The sequence below is a fragment of the Elephantulus edwardii genome, unplaced genomic scaffold, assembly GCF_000299155.1.
Source record: "Elephantulus edwardii isolate Elephantulus edwardi_28Jun2011 unplaced genomic scaffold, EleEdw1.0 scaffold00044, whole genome shotgun sequence".
Lineage (NCBI taxonomy): Eukaryota > Metazoa > Chordata > Mammalia > Macroscelidea > Macroscelididae > Elephantulus > Elephantulus edwardii.
The window spans coordinates 16,033,755-16,050,495 of record NW_006399794.1 but is presented as its reverse complement, the minus strand read 5'-3'; the positions used below and the strand labels follow the sequence as shown (position 1 = coordinate 16,050,495).

Below are 16,741 nucleotides of genomic sequence, written 5' to 3'. Positions count from 1 at the left end.
TTTTTTTATATTAGAATAGTAGTAAGCAGCATATACTGTTGGCTTGTTTCCCATTTGAGAGATATTTAGAAGTATAGATATTTTTGGTCCTATGTGACAACTCTGGTCCTGATGGACCCAGAATTTTCACTTGGTGCGTGACCAACTCTAAGCATAAGACTTTACATATTCAAGAGTGCTGCATGGTTTCTGAATGTTCTAGGAATAATTCTCCTGGTATCTGCAATTTAAACAAGAAAGGGGAGAAGAGGTAAGGCAATCAAGAAATAATCCATCTCCCAACTGAATTGGTCTCATGTTTAAAGCACATGGGAATAGTCTTTTTAATGGTAAATCACAAGTTCAAAAGTTTAAGTAAATAGTTCATTTACTCAAATGTTTGGTTTGCTTAAAAAATCAATTCTGTCCTAGCAAACCTTATCACAGACCACACATGCCAGAAACACTTATTCCCCAAGTCCTGTTACCACTAACCCAGACTTTGATTAGAGTAAGGGGATATTCTTTAATTTTACTTTCTAAAATAAAACAGCCTGCATTTATCTCTTGCCAAGTTTATCAAATCCTCCAAGGCCTCTGCTAAGGCCATTAAAAGCTTCTGCCATTTCTATGCATAGAGGAAGATAAATTGCTAGAGATGTGGCAGAATAAACCCTGAAACTATTCCTCTGAGGTAATCTTTAAATAAAAGATATCTCTGTAGTCTTCTTTAAAATTAAAACACCTGTTTAGCTTAACTAATAAAAAATATCTACTTTGATCTTAATGGTCTTCCAAAATTTATATATACAGAATCAAATTGACAACAGTTTTAAAGATTAGGTTTGAAAGTACAGTTTCAAGCAATGAGTTTATACTGAGCAGTAAAAAACAACTTGGAAAAGGGGAATAAGAATGGTTGCATCACTCCAAGAATTTAATCTGTCAGTCATACCTGTAGAAGATAATGAGTTAGTATGTGTTGTTGTATTTATTTTCAAAAACAACAAAAAGAATTCTTTTAAAAATCACCTTTATTCACAATAGCAAGGAGTTGGAAACAATCTAAGTACCCATCAATAAACGAATGGATAGAGAAGCTGTGGTATTTTCACACAATGGAATACTATGCCCCTTTGAAAAACAAGGAACTCTTGCAATATTATTCAAAATGGGTGACCCTGGAAGACATTATGCTGACTAAAAAATCTTAGTCACAAAGAGACAAATATTATATGGTGCCATTGTTATAGAATGAGACTGACATTGGGGTGGGGGTAAGACTGAGAAAAACTGGATAAATTATGTTTACTGTATTAAAAAAAAAGAATAGTTGCCTAATATATATATATATTTAAAAAATTGCTGCAATTTAAATTGCATATGAGTAATTAATGTTCTGTTCCACAATCAGCCTCAATGCTTGTTTAGACAGCTTATAATGAGTTCTGTATTGTCTCTTTCTATAGATAAAACCAATTTGAATTCCTTTAGGTATGATCCATGTATATAATTGTCATTTATGTTATTCTGGTTTTCTGTAAAAAGGTATGAGCAGTGAATAAATTATTGATTGAAAGAAAAAAATCATCTTAATTATTTCAGTAAAAATCATGTTTTGGAAAGGTCTGAACTTAATAGTCAGTCTTAACTCTACAACAGAAACTATATGATAAGTAGGCCATTTAGTTATCGTCTCTGACCCCCAATATTCTTATCATCCCTATTTTTCATGTTATTTCAGAAGAAAAATGAGCAGTCTTTCTAGGCTACTTACAGTCCTGGAAACCCAGTGGAGGGTCAACTGTGACTTGATTCTGACTTAATGGCATTAAGTTTTATGTGAAAAATAGGGATGATAATGACTACCTTGCAGAGCTGTATAAGGATTGTTGATAGGAGTTGTTAAGTTGGTTCCAACTCTTGTAGAATAAAGCACTGCTTGGTCCTGTGCTGTCACAATTATTGCTATGTTTGAGTTCATTGTTGAAGCCTCTGTGTCAAGCTTATTGAAGATCTTCTTGTTTATAAAATCCTTCTCCACAGACTAGTCCCTCCTAATAACATTGAATTAGAGATGATTATATAAAGGGCCTAAAAAAAATCCCTTAACATACAGTATGAAATAGATATAAGCCATTATCACAGAAAATTTTCTTTGGCTTTGATTGTTTTTTGGTTTTTTTTTTCATCTTTAATTCCTGTTTGAGCCCTACCTAAATTATTGACCACCATTAATTTATTATGTTAACTTCTTTGTTTTGTTTTTTCTTGCAGGCAACAATTGGCATTGACTTTTTATCAAAAACAATGTACTTGGAAGACCGAACAGTGAGTAATATTTTTAGCGTGCAATTTTTGCAACACCTAGAGTAGAAAATTGATCAAAGCTCTAATCAGTGACTGTCACTCTAAGAAGTACTTACCAAAATTGTCAAAGTAAGTTTACAGTTCTCTTAGAAAACTTTTACCGCAAAATTAACAGCAGTTGGTACTTTGACTTATCTCCAGGTTACCAAAATTGTCAAAGTAAGTTTACAGTTCTCTTAGAAAACTTTTACCGCAAAACTAACAGCAGTTGGTACTTTGACTTATCTCCAGGTTAAATCCAAAGGAAAGAGAAAACCATGTTATTCACAAAATCCTCATGACACTAGATCTCTTACACAGGTTTTGTCATCATGATTTCCTTCTCCTTACTGCTTCCTCAGTTCTGACTTAAGCAATCTTCAATGGGTTTCTGAAACAGTAAAACTTAATAGGAGACTGCCTGTTTTTCTCTTGCAGAACTAACTGCTGGTGTATTTGAACAGTCAGAAACGCGTGGCCTTTTTGTTAAAAAGGCAACATGCTACAGACTATACCACAATGCTCCTTTTCTTGATTTAGAAAAGTGATAATACATAGGGTTACAAGAATTCCCTTGAAGAAATGAGAGCTACCAGTATCTTCTTAATGTTTTTTTTTTTTTTAGGAAGATTATGTGCATATTGCATAGTTTGTGAACTGTAAGGTTTTCTTTGCCACAATTCAATGTGTATAGACTTTGAATAGAATAAAATAACATGTATTTATTTGTTGGATTTTATTTTCCCTTCCATCTTTTGGAATGTTTTTTAATTTTTTTTATTTTGGGGTGTGTGTGTGTGTGTGTGTGTGTGTGTGTGTGTGTGTGTCTCTGTGTGTACCGTCAAATCAGATCTGACTGGTACAGGAGGAGATTGTTCCTCCTTCTCCAGCAGAGCATCTGGTGGATTTGAACCAGTGGCTATTTTATTGTATGCTTTAATATATGTCATGCCTTTTAAAAAATAAAAGCTTGGAAACATAAGAGGACGTGATACTTGTTTTCAAGCTGTTATTCTCTTATTAAAGATTTTTTTTTGAGGGTTTTTTTTTTTTTAATATACTGGTTTATTTACAAAGTTCGTATACATTGTTTTTCACGTATTATTTCATGTAGAGTTACAAAAACACATTCTTTTTTCCCCCTAAGTATAAAAGTACCTATACATGTAGCGTCACTGATGAGTCAGTCAGCTTGATGGACAATAGATATGGAATATGCTGGGGAGAGTTGGTATGGTGATAACATAGAATTAAGGAGTTCTGGTGTCTAGTTTTAAGAAGCTGTGCTGCAATCCCAAAAGCATGCGGTTCAAATATGCCAGCTGCTCTACATAAGAAGGGTAGCCATTCTCCTGTGTGATTAGCTGCCTCTGAAAACCTGCTGAAGGGTCAGGTATGGATCAGTCTGACTCAACGGTACATCAACATACAATTACAGTAGGAAGGGACACATTTTGGCTTTTAAAAAGACTTTACAAGAAGTATTAATTCTTTAATCTGATAGACTGGATTGATAACTTTCCTCTTGTTTGCTCTCATTCTCATTATTTAAATACCAATAGAGTCTGTTTTTGCCATCTAGAAGATAATAACTATTTTAAGAGCAGTTACAGAAAGGAAAAAAGGAAAAGCCATATTTTTGATGATGTAAAATTTTCCCATTGCCATTTTTAGTCATGTTGAGTAAACAAAATTTTCAGTACTTTCTTTTGAAACAGGAAAGCTTTGTGTTATTTCCATTTCTTGCACATTTTTGGCATCTTGCATGAATCTCCTTTCTACTTCCCTTCCCCTTCCCTTTCAAAAAAAAACATTTTCTTTTTTCTTTTTAGTATTAGTTTGGTTTTTGGGTTTTGTTTTGGTTTTTTTTTATTTATTTTTTCCCATCCCACAGATCAGGCTGCAGCTGTGGGATACTGCGGGTCAGGAACGTTTCCGTAGCCTCATTCCCAGTTACATCCGTGATTCTGCTGCAGCCGTAGTAGTTTACGATATCACAAGTAGGTATTTTGCAACAGGTTGACCTCTCTTATTTTTCTTGCTTGTTTGACTGATTTTGTTGTTAGGTACGATTGCAATTATGGGACACAGCAGGTCAAGAGCGGTTCAGGAGCTTGATTCCTAGCTACATTCGTGACTCCACTGTGGCAGTTGTTGTTTATGATATCACAAGTGAGTGGGGGGAATTACTCATTTTTAATCTTCTTTTAAACTTTAGCTTAGCTGCATGCATGTTCTTGTCTTGTGCTTGTTTTCTATCCTGGCATGTTAAAATGAGTTTTATCATAGCAAACCTTATCACAGACCTAACTAGGTCAGAAATAGTTACTCCCTAAGACTTTTCTTAGCATTCTGCTATTACTCACCCATACCATGATTATAGTAGAAGGACTGTGTCCTTTTTCGTTTAACTTGATCTCAGATTTTTGTAAAATAAAACAGTCTGCATTTAAATCTCTTGTCAAGTTTACCAGATCTTCCAAGGCCTTTGCTGAGATTCTTCAAAGATTCTGCTAACTTTTTCTGTTTCCCTGTTTCTGACATCCTCTCTCTATAGAGAGGAAGACAGAGAATACATAATGTGCTTTTCTATTAATCATTTTCATTTGAATCATGTTTGGGTTCTGTGACTATTACTGATTTACAGTGTTGCTAAGAAAGTATGCTTTCATTTCTCACCTAGGAAAAAAATTTTAAAACATATAAGTAATGGCTTTGCTTTTTCTTTTACCCAAAGACTGAGTAATGCCTTTGGCATTTTAAGTGTTTGAATTTTCTGTGGAGAATTTGTGGCTGATAGAAAAAAATGTACTCTGATTGAAATTGTCTGTAAATTGACTTAAGAAAAGCTTTTAGTAATATTAGATGTTATCCCATAGTCTGTATTAAGTCGTCTAATTTATAGGAAAGGCAGGATAGTGTACCTTCCAGAGCTTTAAAAAGGAAAACATTTGATTTTGATTTTACTGTATGTATCTGTTCAATCAAAATTGATGCATATTTAACATTAATTGCCATGGCAGAATTAGAAGTTAAGAGGTTTGCCGTTCAGGGACTCTTGATTTTAAAACACTTTTGGATAGGTGCTAAGTCTTTTCTTGCAGCTTCACTTTGGGATGCTACTTGGTTTTTGGTGTGGTGTTTTGTTTTTGTTGTTTGGTTTTTTTTAAGTATTCATTATTGTGCGTTTACATGTTATGCAGCTTTAAAATGTTTGTGCTTACTTTAACCAAAGCAAAGCAAGTGAAACGTGGGGAATTTCTCTCTAAAAATTATACAAAAATGATAAAATACAATCAGTAGAATTTTTTTTAAGGCACCTGTAATGTGTTGCAATATTCTTAGACACCAACACTAGAAAAGAGGAGACTTGCTACAAGTGATTGTGAGATATTAAAGTAATGAATTTCAAGTTAAAGTGATCACAAACTAAGTAAATGTAAACAGAGTGGTGTTGAAAAGCTGTTTCAAGTCTTTATAAAATTTCTGAATGTATTGGGACTTACTGCCTGACATACTTTTGGAGATGCTTTCTTTGTCATGTTTGAAATATGTAAGTTATCATTGTGGCAATGTGATACCATATTATCTGCCATAGCTGTCCTTACATTTTAAAAGCATTTCCCCCCCCCCTTATATTTATTATATTGCACTCATTTGGTCATGTCCAAAACTTTTAAAATTATAGAATAAATCTTGAAAATTTGTGTATGTGTAATTTCTTTAGATCACTGACAGTTGTAATCAGATAAAATGGACTTATATTGCAGGCGCATTAAAAGTGGGATTCTAATGTGCCAGTTCTCTTTCCACTTTCAGAGATTCTTTTTTTGTGTGTAAGAGGGGGGAGTTCATCACTTTGAGGAGGCATTTGCAAGTACTTAATTTCTCTGTCCACCCTCCTATACCAGATGTTAACTCATTCCAGCAGACTACAAAATGGATTGATGATGTCAGAACAGAAAGAGGAAGTGATGTTATCATCATGCTAGTAGGAAATAAAACAGATCTTGCTGACAAGAGGTATGGAGTGATTTTGTGTATATGTATTGAATGTTTGATTTCTGTGTTAAACAGTTTTAATGAGGAAATCTGAAATAAAAATACTAAACTCAGCCCTTAAAAGTTTGCTTTTATGTGAATCCAAGGCAAGGCAGCTCAAGAAAGTGATGGATATTTTAAATATTTTTGGATTCATAAGCATGAGCAATATTTTTAATTAAAGAAGCAATCTTACAAATCATGTCTTTAAAAATTGTTTATGGAGGGAAGAGGTGGGGAAAGAGGAAAAAAGTTTTTATAATTAAATACACTCGCTTTCTGGTCACCTTTTCATAAGGATTCATTATAATTCAGTCGTGTAAAGTTTTAGTTTTGGGGGTTTTTAGTTGTATACTTGAGCCAAACTCTGTAGTTGAACTGAATAGCTTGATTGTGATACCATAGTCAAATGAGCAAAGCCATATTCAAGTCACAGGGTATAAAATGTATTAACATTCACTGTAGAATCCCATAGCTTGAATATCTGCTTTCAGTGTGCTTAAATGACATATTGGATATTAGCAGGGTTGGGTTTTGGGGGGGGGGGGCGGTTCTGCCTTAAATAGTGTTAGTCATTCTACATACTAGCAGGCACTTTTACTATTTTTTATTTATTTATTTATTCATGAGTTGGATATTGAAATTCAGGGAATGAACTTGTATTGTTAGTTAAAACGTTGCCAAGAAACCCAGTGTTTAAAGACTTATAAAGATATTTAGCCTAATCCTGTGTTACCTCAGTTAGAATTGGTGGTACAGTTACAAAAAGATCTTTATTAATTTAAGAGTAATTTGTGGCTTCAACCTTTCTTTATGAAAATTTATTAATTGTCCCTATTTTATTTGTTGCCATATGAAAATACAGGGATCATATTGATATATTCATTCTAGTAGATTCTCTTGATGCCTTCATTTTTAGGTAGAAAATTATAAATTTAAATTCTTTCCTTTGTATCTAGAGTTATCTAAGCAGTGGCTAGTAAGTAGCCCTTTATTGCTTAATATATAATAATTTCTCTTTAGGAAATTATTTATCCATTGCTTTGGAATTATAATCTTTCATGGTGATTTTTGCCAGACTGCCATTCCTTGGCTATTCACATTTTAGAATAATGGTCCCCTGTTCATTCCACTGCAATAATTTTCAAATGGATCAAACAAAAAAATGCTATATAATTAACTGAGAAAGCATTAAAGAAGATTTTGATGGTAGTTGGCTTCTTGTAAGCATGGTATGAAACCTTGAAGCTATAAATGGAAAGATTGGTAAGTTTAAATTCATAAATATAAAGATCATATTCACCAATTAGATTGACCAACATTTAAAAGATTGCTATTCACATTATCAAGAGTCTGAATATACAAACACTCTAAAATGTTATGTCATTAACACAGATTTACTGGGATTTGATAATACCAGAATTTTAAATACTCACTGCCCCTATGTTTCATTACTATGCAAAGGCATTTGACCGTGTGAATCACAACAGACTGGCTAACTCTGAGAAGATTGGGAATCCCAGAACACTTGATAGAGCTTATGTGAAACACAATATACTTGGACCAGGAAGCAGTCATCAGAACAGAGCAGGGAAACACTTGGGAAGGATGTATGCAGGGATGTGTCCTATCTCCATACCTTTTCAATCTATATACGGAATAGATTATCTGGGAGGCTGGGCTCTATGAGGAGAAATGTAGCATCAGGATTTGAGGAAGACTCATCAATCATCTGCGTTATTCAGATGATACAACCCCACTTGCTGAGACTGAGGAGAACATGAAGTACTTGCTGCAGAAGGTCAAGGACTGCAGCCTTTAATGTGAATTGAAGCACAACATCAAGAAAACAAAGTTTCTCACCACTGGGCTGATTGACAGCATCATAATAAATGATGAAGAGATTGAGATTATTAACAGCGTCAGTTTGGTTGGCTCCACAATCAACACTGTTGGTACCAGCAGCAAGGAAATTAAAAGATGAATTACATTGGGAAAGTCTGCTGTCAGAGACCTCTCCAAAGTACTAAAGAGCAATAATGTCAGTCTAGAGACTTAAAATGTACCTGATTAAGGCCATGGTGTTTGCAGTTACTTTGTATGTGTGGTGAAAGCTGGACAATGACTAGGAATGATAGAAGGAAAATTGATGCCTTTAAGCTGTGGTTCTGGAGAAGAGTATTAAATATACCATGGACTGCTAGGAGAACAAAAAGGTTCATCCTAGAGAGGGTGAAACCAAGCTGCTCCTTGGCAGCATGGATTCTGAAGCTTTGTCCGACTTACTTGGGACCTGTTGCAAGGAGGGACCAGTCCTCAGAGAGGGACTTCATGCTTGGGAGGATGGAGGGACAGCACAGGGGAGGAAGATCGTTGATGAGATGGGTTGATTCAATGACTGGGATATAATGGGGGTAGGTGTGTCGGAGACAGAAGATTAGCACAGGATAGAGCACGATATAGGGCTGTTGTGCATAGGGTTGCTATCAATTGCAAGCAGCTCCATGGCACATAACAACAACATTGTGCTACCAACACTGATCAACACTGATTTATCCCATAGTACCTGCAGAATTGTAAAAAGATCAATATAAGAGATTGTTCATTGCCTTATTATTTCAAATAATAAAAAAAACACAACTTCTCATCAGTAACAGAATTAAATACTTCTTATTCATTAAAACTACAGGAATATATTGATGTCTTAACAAATGAATATGTGTAAGTATATGAAGAAGAATGTGGCATGAGGATTGGAGAAGGATTCAGCAGCAGCTCACATTATACAGATGATACAGCCTTTATTGCTGAAAGTGTAGAAGATCTGAGGCACTTACTGTAGAATATCCAAGACTTTGTGAACCCTTCTATGAATTAATCCAACCTATTACTATGTAATTCTTCAATATAGATTCATTTCAACATAAAAAAAAAAACCAAAATTATCACTAAATGAATAGGCAGCATGAGGTTAGATAGAGAAAAGATTAAATTTTACATGGATCCACAATCAGCACCCTTGATAGCAGCAATCAAGAAATCAAAAGATGACTTGCATTGGGGAAATTTGCTGTCAAAGGCCTCTTTAAATTGCTAATAGAGCAATGATACCTGTTTAAAACTAAGGTGTGCCTTATCCAAACTATGATATTTCCAGTTGCTTTGTATGATTCTGAAAATTGGAAGATGAATATGGAAATCCAGAGAAGAATTGATGCCTTTGAATTGTAGTTTTAAAGACGAGGACTGAATATCCTGTGGACTGCCAAAAAGAACAAACAAATCTGTTTGTAAGGATGTGCAAACTGGGTGCTCCTTTGAAGCAAGAATAGTGACACTGCCTTACATACATTGAGCATATTATCAAAGGGACTAGTCCTTGGATAAAAGACTTCGTACTTGGAAGGGAAATGGGCTGGAGCATGGCAGATACCATGAGGATGGTGCGCGACAGGACAAAGTTCTGATCTTTGTTCATAGGGTTCACTCGATGGCACCTAATAACAGTAACATGTGAAACTAAAAAGGATTTGATCAGTATGTATAGTATAATTTCCTTTTAAAGATGATATAAATTTATGATAAATCTAAATTAATGAATCTTAAGAATAAATGAAATTCCTATATGCAGGAGGCAATAAAATAGATGAATGAGACCTAAGAATCAAGTCCGTACACACATAAAAATCTTCTCCACTAGGGTGAAAAAGGAAAGCCACAGACTGGGACAAAAATATTTGGCAATAACATACTCATAAGGGACTTATATATAAAATGTAAGGAATACTTAACACCTCAGTAGGAAAAAGGTAAATAACCCACTAACAAAATGGGCACAGGATAGGAATAGACATATCACCAAAGAAGACATTCAGATGGCAAACAAACACATGAAGAAATGTTCAAAATCCCTAGCTATCAGAGAGATGCAAATCTAAACAGCTATGAGGTATCATGTCACCCCAGCAAAAATAGGAAAGTTCAGCAGGCTAAGAAATAACAGATGCTGGCAAGGTTTTGCAAAGATTTGAACTCTTATTCACTGCCAGTGAAAATGTAAAATGGCATAGTGACTATGGAGATGATAGGGCACTTTCTCAAAAAGTTGGAAATAGAAATACCATTCGACCCAGAAATTCCACTACTGGGAATATACCCTAAGGAAGCCACAGCCACGACTCAAAACAGACGTATGCATATCTGTGTTTATTGCTGTATTATTCAGAGTAGCTAATAAATGGAAGCAATCCAAGTGCCCATCAACAAAAGAATGGATAGAAAAACTGTGGTACATTCACACAATGTAGTAGTATTACGCAGCATTGAAAAACAATTAATTCACAACATGGGAAAACCTGGAGGTCATTATGCTGAGTCAAATATCTTAGTCATCAAAGGACAAACTGCACAACATCACTGTTTTAAAATAGAACAGATATGGAGGGATTTGGGAGAGAATGGTAAGAGTGGCTAGATAATAAAAACTACATTAAATCAGATGAGAGGAAAACTGTTTAAAAGGAATATGTGATTAGGCATTATATGTGTGGCAGCAATCTGGAACAAGGGGTGTATTGTGGGGCAAGGAGAGGGAAAGAATGTAACAATGGGAGAAATATTTAAACATTTTTGATCTTTTAAAAAAATTTACTGTGTCTTTGGAAGAGGGCTAGAATTAAGAACTTTTACTGCTTGTTTAATTGTTTTGTTGAACCTTTTAAAATGTTTATTACTTTTAAAGCAGGGAGGAGAAACAATTAAAAAGAAAAAGTAAAAATTACAGGTCTTTATTAAGCACTTGAAAGTGTATTTTAGATCAAAGGATATCCACTTCATTGCCTCAACATAAGTTGCTTGGTACTTAGTGTTCCTTCCCCTGCAGTCTAGTGATTTCCAAACATTTCATTTCTAGGGATCATGTGGTAAATATAACTTATTAGGCTGTAAGGAATCAAAGTTAACCTAAAATTTTTAATATTTAGCCATATCTTTAGAATGGTATTTAGTGATCTGAGGTGGGGCCACATAAATGTTTTAAATAAACTTAAGTGACTCTTAACATCATCCAACCACACTGGAGGACCATTACTATAACCTTTGAATATTTTATTCAGATGACCTATAGCTAACCTACAGTCAACTCCAGGGATTCTGTAGACTCGTAGAATGTTAAGCTACTAACCCAAAGGTTAGAGGGTTGAATCTACTTAGAAGTATCTCTGTTTGGCAATATACTTTTGAAAAAAGCCATTGAAAACCCTGTAGAGCTTTAGTTCTACTCTGACACACCTCTTAGGCCATTGTGATTTAGTCAGCTTGATGGCAACTACTTACCATTATCCTACTGAATATGTTCAGGACTCCAAAATCAGTTCTGCCTAGAAGCCTTCACGTTTTTGTTGTTGTTAAGTGCCGTTGAGTCATAGGAGACTATGAACGAAAGTCCTCGATACTTGCGTGACTTTCATCCTTGTTCCAGGTTCATAGGGTTTCCGGAGGCAAGCTGTTTACTGAAGTAGATGCCACTCCTGCTTCCAAGCCGTAGATTTACTATTTAATAGTCATTTGTTCAAGAAATATTAATTATTGTTCAGTATGCCAGGTCCTGCTGCTAGAGCAGAGAGTTGTTGCTAAGTGCTAGAGTCAGTTCTCTTATTAGTGACCCTATATATAATAGAATGAAACTATGTTTAGTCTTGTGCCAATATCACTCTCCACTGTGCTTAAGCCCATCTATGCAGTCACTGTGTTAATCCATTTTATTGAGTCTTCCCCTCCTTCACTGAGAAAGGTAGCTAACCAAAAATTTATCTAGCAAACTTGTCTCTCGGATGTTGTTGTTAGATGCCGTTGAGTCAAGTACAACTCCACAACCCTGATCCTGTGCCAGTGTCACAATCTCTGCCACATTGAGCCCATTGCTTGGAAAGGCTATTCTTTGGAGAACAACATCATTCTTGGAAAGGTGAAGGTATGGTAAATGAGAAGATCCTCAGTTAGACGGTTTGACACAGTGACTCTCTCAATAACTTGGTGACATTTCCATTTCCACAAAAGAAAGAAATTTGTATTTAAAAAGAATGATTGTAAAAGCATGACCAACCTTATAAAAAGCACTTAAAAGCATCCTTTGGACTAAGTACCAATGATATCAGACACCTTGAAATCAAGGACATCTCATAACACCTGATTCAAAGAGTCTTCAAAATGAAATAAAGCTGTCTATTCCCTTTTTCAGTAAACAGAGAACTAGAGATAGCAATCTATAAACAATGAAAACTTCAAAGCAAAAAAGAAGAAATAAACAGTGTAATTACAGAACTGGAATATCTAAAAGCTGTTAAAGCAGTGTCAATATAGAACAAAAATTTTAAAAATAAAAGATACACTAGACTGTTTAGTCTTAGAAAGAAGAAAGTAAATTTCAGGATAACCCCAAAAGAATATTAACGAACTTCAATTAAAAAAAAGAAGAGAATAACCTTCATCTCTACCAGCAGGTGGAGAGGCAGTGGCCGGGCATCCTAGCTTCATTAGTGTCATGCCCACAGGCACCGAGCTTGTGCCTTCCGTGCCACCAAGATGCCCAAGAGGAAGGTCAGTTCATCTGATCAAAGGGCCCGTATAGGATGAGCCCAGGCGGTCAGCAAGGCTGTCAGCTAAACTGCCTGCAAAAGTGGAAGCAAAACTCACAAAGGCAACAGGAAAGGAGAAGTCTGACAAAAAGTAAAAGGGAAAAGGGAAGCAAAAGGAAAGCAAACTTAACAGAAAACAGAAAAATTAAAAACAAAGGGAATATAGCCTCTTAAGAAGCAAGAGAGAAAGAAGTCTGGTTGATATTTATCTCCTGTGTCTTATTAGTGGTCCCTGTATCTCCCTTGTACAATCCAGAGAGATATTTTTATCAGCTATTTAACAAATATAAAGTTTTTAGTAGCTCTAGAAACATTTTCAAGAAGGAAATCCTACTTTATCCCATTTTTTAAGTGTAAATACTTTTTTCAAGAGGTAAGATGGTCTACTGGTCTTTTATTTTGGGGGGGTGGTAGTGGTTGTGTGCTGTTGTTTCAGAGCCAACCTGTACCTGACCCTCTAACACGTTTTCAGAGGCAGTAAAATTGCATGGGGTAATGTGTGTTGTTAAAATTTGGGGATGGGCTTTGCCTGTTTTGGGTGTCAATGAAGGAGGAGGATAGTTTTTATATCCTATAATACAAAGCATTCTCAGTGACAATTTGGAATCATAGTTCTGCATTTATGACTGGAACATTGTAATTGTAAATTAAGTCTGTTTCCCGTGTTTTTTAGATACTTAAATTAGAACATTTTTTTAGTAAAATTTTTTCTTAACGATAACTATTCCCTCCTCATGGCTTTCTCCTTGTCAGAATTGTGTGGATTCTGTAACACCTTTGATCATGGTAGTCCAGTTTTCTTAATAACTTTGTTATGTGCTGTGAACCATTGCAAATTTGAGTGTTTAATATGTGTGATAATTAATTGTGGATTAGTGGGACTTAATGATATAACTTTGAAGAGAATGGGAATCCCAGAACACTTAATTGTGCTCAGGTAAAACCTATACTCGTACAGGAAAACAGCCCTTAGAACAGAACAAAGAAACATTGCATAGTATTGCCATACCTTTTCAATCTATACACAGAACAGATCATTCGGGAAGCTGAGCTTTATGAAGAGGAATGTGACATCAGGATTGGAGGAAGACTGACTCATCAATAACCTGCATTATGCAGGTGAAACAACTTTGCTTGCTGAAACTGAGGAAGACCTGAAGTGCTTACTACAGAGGGTCAAGGACTACAGCCTTCAATATGAATTGAAGCTCAACATCTGAGTGTCAAAGATTCTCACCACTGGACCAATTGGCAGCACATGACAGCTAGAGAAGAGATTGAGGTTATTAACAAATACAGCTTGTTTGGCTCCACAGTCAGCACTCTTTGTACCAGCAGTAAGGAAATCAAAAGAGGAATTGTATTGGGGGGGGGGGGAACTGCTTTCATGAATCTCTCCAAAGTGCTGAAGAGCAGTGATGTCATCCTGGATACTAAGGTGCACCTGGTTCAATTACTTGCTGTGCATCAGAGAGCACAGTGACTAAGGATGACAGAAGAAGAATCTATTCCTTTGAGTTGTGATGCTGGAGAAGAGCCTTGAACTTACCATGGACTACCAAGAAAACAAATAGGTCTGTCTTAAAGAAGGTGAAACCAAATTTCTCCTTGGAGGCAAGGATTTTGAAGCTCTGTCTTACATGCTTTGGGCACATGGCCAGGAGGGACCAGTCCTTGGAGAAGGACATCATTCTTGGAAGGGTGGAGGGATGGCGCAGGAGAGGAAGATCTCAGATGAAAGTGATTGATTAATAGAGTAGTTGGGGCAATGGGAGTAGGTATGTCAGAGTCTATGAGACTGAGACTGCCTAAGGACAGGGCTGGCTTCAGAGCTATTGTACACAGGGTTGCTATAAGTCACCGGCAACTCAGTGGCACCTAACAACGATACAACATCATGATAGAGAAAGAGTAAAATTCACTACAACTTCATCTTACATGGATCCACTATCCAAGTAATCCAAACCCTTGGTTCCAGCTGTCAGGAGATCAGGAGACAATTGACATTGGGACAGTCTGTAAAGTCAGGAACTTCTCTAAATTCTTGAGGAACAGTGATGTCAATTTGGGGACTAAGGTGCACCTGATTCAGACTGTGGTCTTTTTAGTCATATGCTATGCATCTCAGAGTTAGACAGTGAATAAAGATGACAGAATTATTGATGCCTTTGAGTTGTGGTGTTGGAGGAGAATACTGAATATCCCATGAACTGCCAAAAGAACAGAACAGATATGTCTTGGAGAAGGTACAGCTAGTCCTTCTTGTTGCTAAGCTAGTCCTCGGAGAGGGACATCATGCTTGGAAACGTGGATGGATGGTGAAGGAGTAGAAGACCCTCAACCAGGTGGATTGATACAGTGACTGCAGCGATGGCCTCAAGTGTATCTTTGATCATAAAATTGGGACAGGATAGGACAGCGTTCAGATCTGTTGTTCATAGGGTCACTATGGGTCATACTCATCTTGACACCTAACAACAAATGGTGTAACAATTTTATCAACAAATCAAGATACTTACTTGATTTACTTAGTACTTACTTTCCTCCTAATGAAAATTTTGCTCAATTTTTAAAGCTGGAAAGTCACCGGAATTTAGAAAATTATAACATAGCATTTTTAGATTTTTGGTAGTACATACAGTAAGAATTGTGTACAGGTTGTTCACAATTTGCAATGTCCCTTAAAACAACCGGTAAAATACCAATATTGAAAGAATGATTCTAGGTTTATTGATTAAATTCTCGTTCAAGGTTGTTTTGTTTTTGTTTTTTTAATGTGTGTACCGTCAAATTGGATCTGACTGGTACAGGAGGCCATTGTTCCTCCTTCTTCAGCAGAACATCTGGTGGATTTGAACCACACACCTCTGGGATTGTGGTTCAAGGTTTTAAAAAAGAAGAAAATAATAACAACTCATTGAGCACTTAATTAAAAGAAAGTCCATAGCAAAGAACTCAACACAAAATAACATAGGACAAATCAGCACTACATATATACATACAGAGCACAACAAAATGACAGCAGTAAATACGTACATATTTTAAAATAAAGCACTGAGTATGTTGTCATCCCCAGCCTGCATTACGCAGATAACACAACCTTACTAAAGCTGAAGAAGTTTTTAAAAACTTGCTTCAGAAGATCAAAGATTATAGTCTTCTTTATGGATTACATCTCAGCATCAAGAAAATAAAAACCCTCACTGCTTGATCAATAGGCAACATGATAAATGGAGAAAAGATAGAAGTTGTCATGGATTCCATTTGACATGGAACCATAGTCAACACCTGTGGTAACAACAGTCAGGAAATCAAGACACTTTGCATTGGAGAATTCTGCTGTCAAGGACCTCTGCAAAGTGCTGAAGGGTGAGGATTAATCTAAAGACTAAGTTGAGCCTCATCCAAGTCATGATGTTTTCATTTACTTCCTGTGCATCCGAATGTTGGACAATGAGATAATCCATATTGAAGGCACATCCATATAAGGTAATTGAACTTATAAGACTTTAATCAAGTATACCTTAGACTTCAAAGCAGACTTGTGTAGTACGTTACATCATTTGATTTCTTGACTACTGCTTCCACATGGATGGTGATTGTAAATCAAGTAAAATTAAGTCTTTAACAACATCAGTCCTCTTTTTATCAAGACATGGACCATTGTCGCAGTTGTGATAATTTTTTTTCTCAGTGTTATATGGTTCTTACTGAAGCAGTTGTTGTTGTTGTTGTTA

At 35.8% G+C, this 16,741-nt stretch overlaps 1 protein-coding gene across 4 annotated transcripts in view; it reads left to right on the top strand.

Annotated features, from left to right (window-relative positions):
- Positions 1-16,741, top strand: part of RAB6A (RAB6A, member RAS oncogene family) — a 66,958-nt gene that overhangs the window by 41,451 nt on the left and 8,766 nt on the right. For 2 of the 4 annotated variants that reach the window (XM_006885568.1, XM_006885566.1), the window contains exons 3-5: positions 2,257-2,310; positions 4,223-4,328; positions 6,240-6,351. In XM_006885568.1, the coding sequence (XP_006885630.1) occupies positions 2,257-2,310; positions 4,223-4,328; positions 6,240-6,351 (272 nt within the window). Of the gene's footprint in view, positions 1-2,256; positions 2,311-4,222; positions 4,329-4,394; positions 4,501-6,239; positions 6,352-16,741 lie in introns of all 4 variants that reach the window. The other 2 variants (XM_006885567.1, XM_006885569.1) reach the window with 2 other exon arrangements.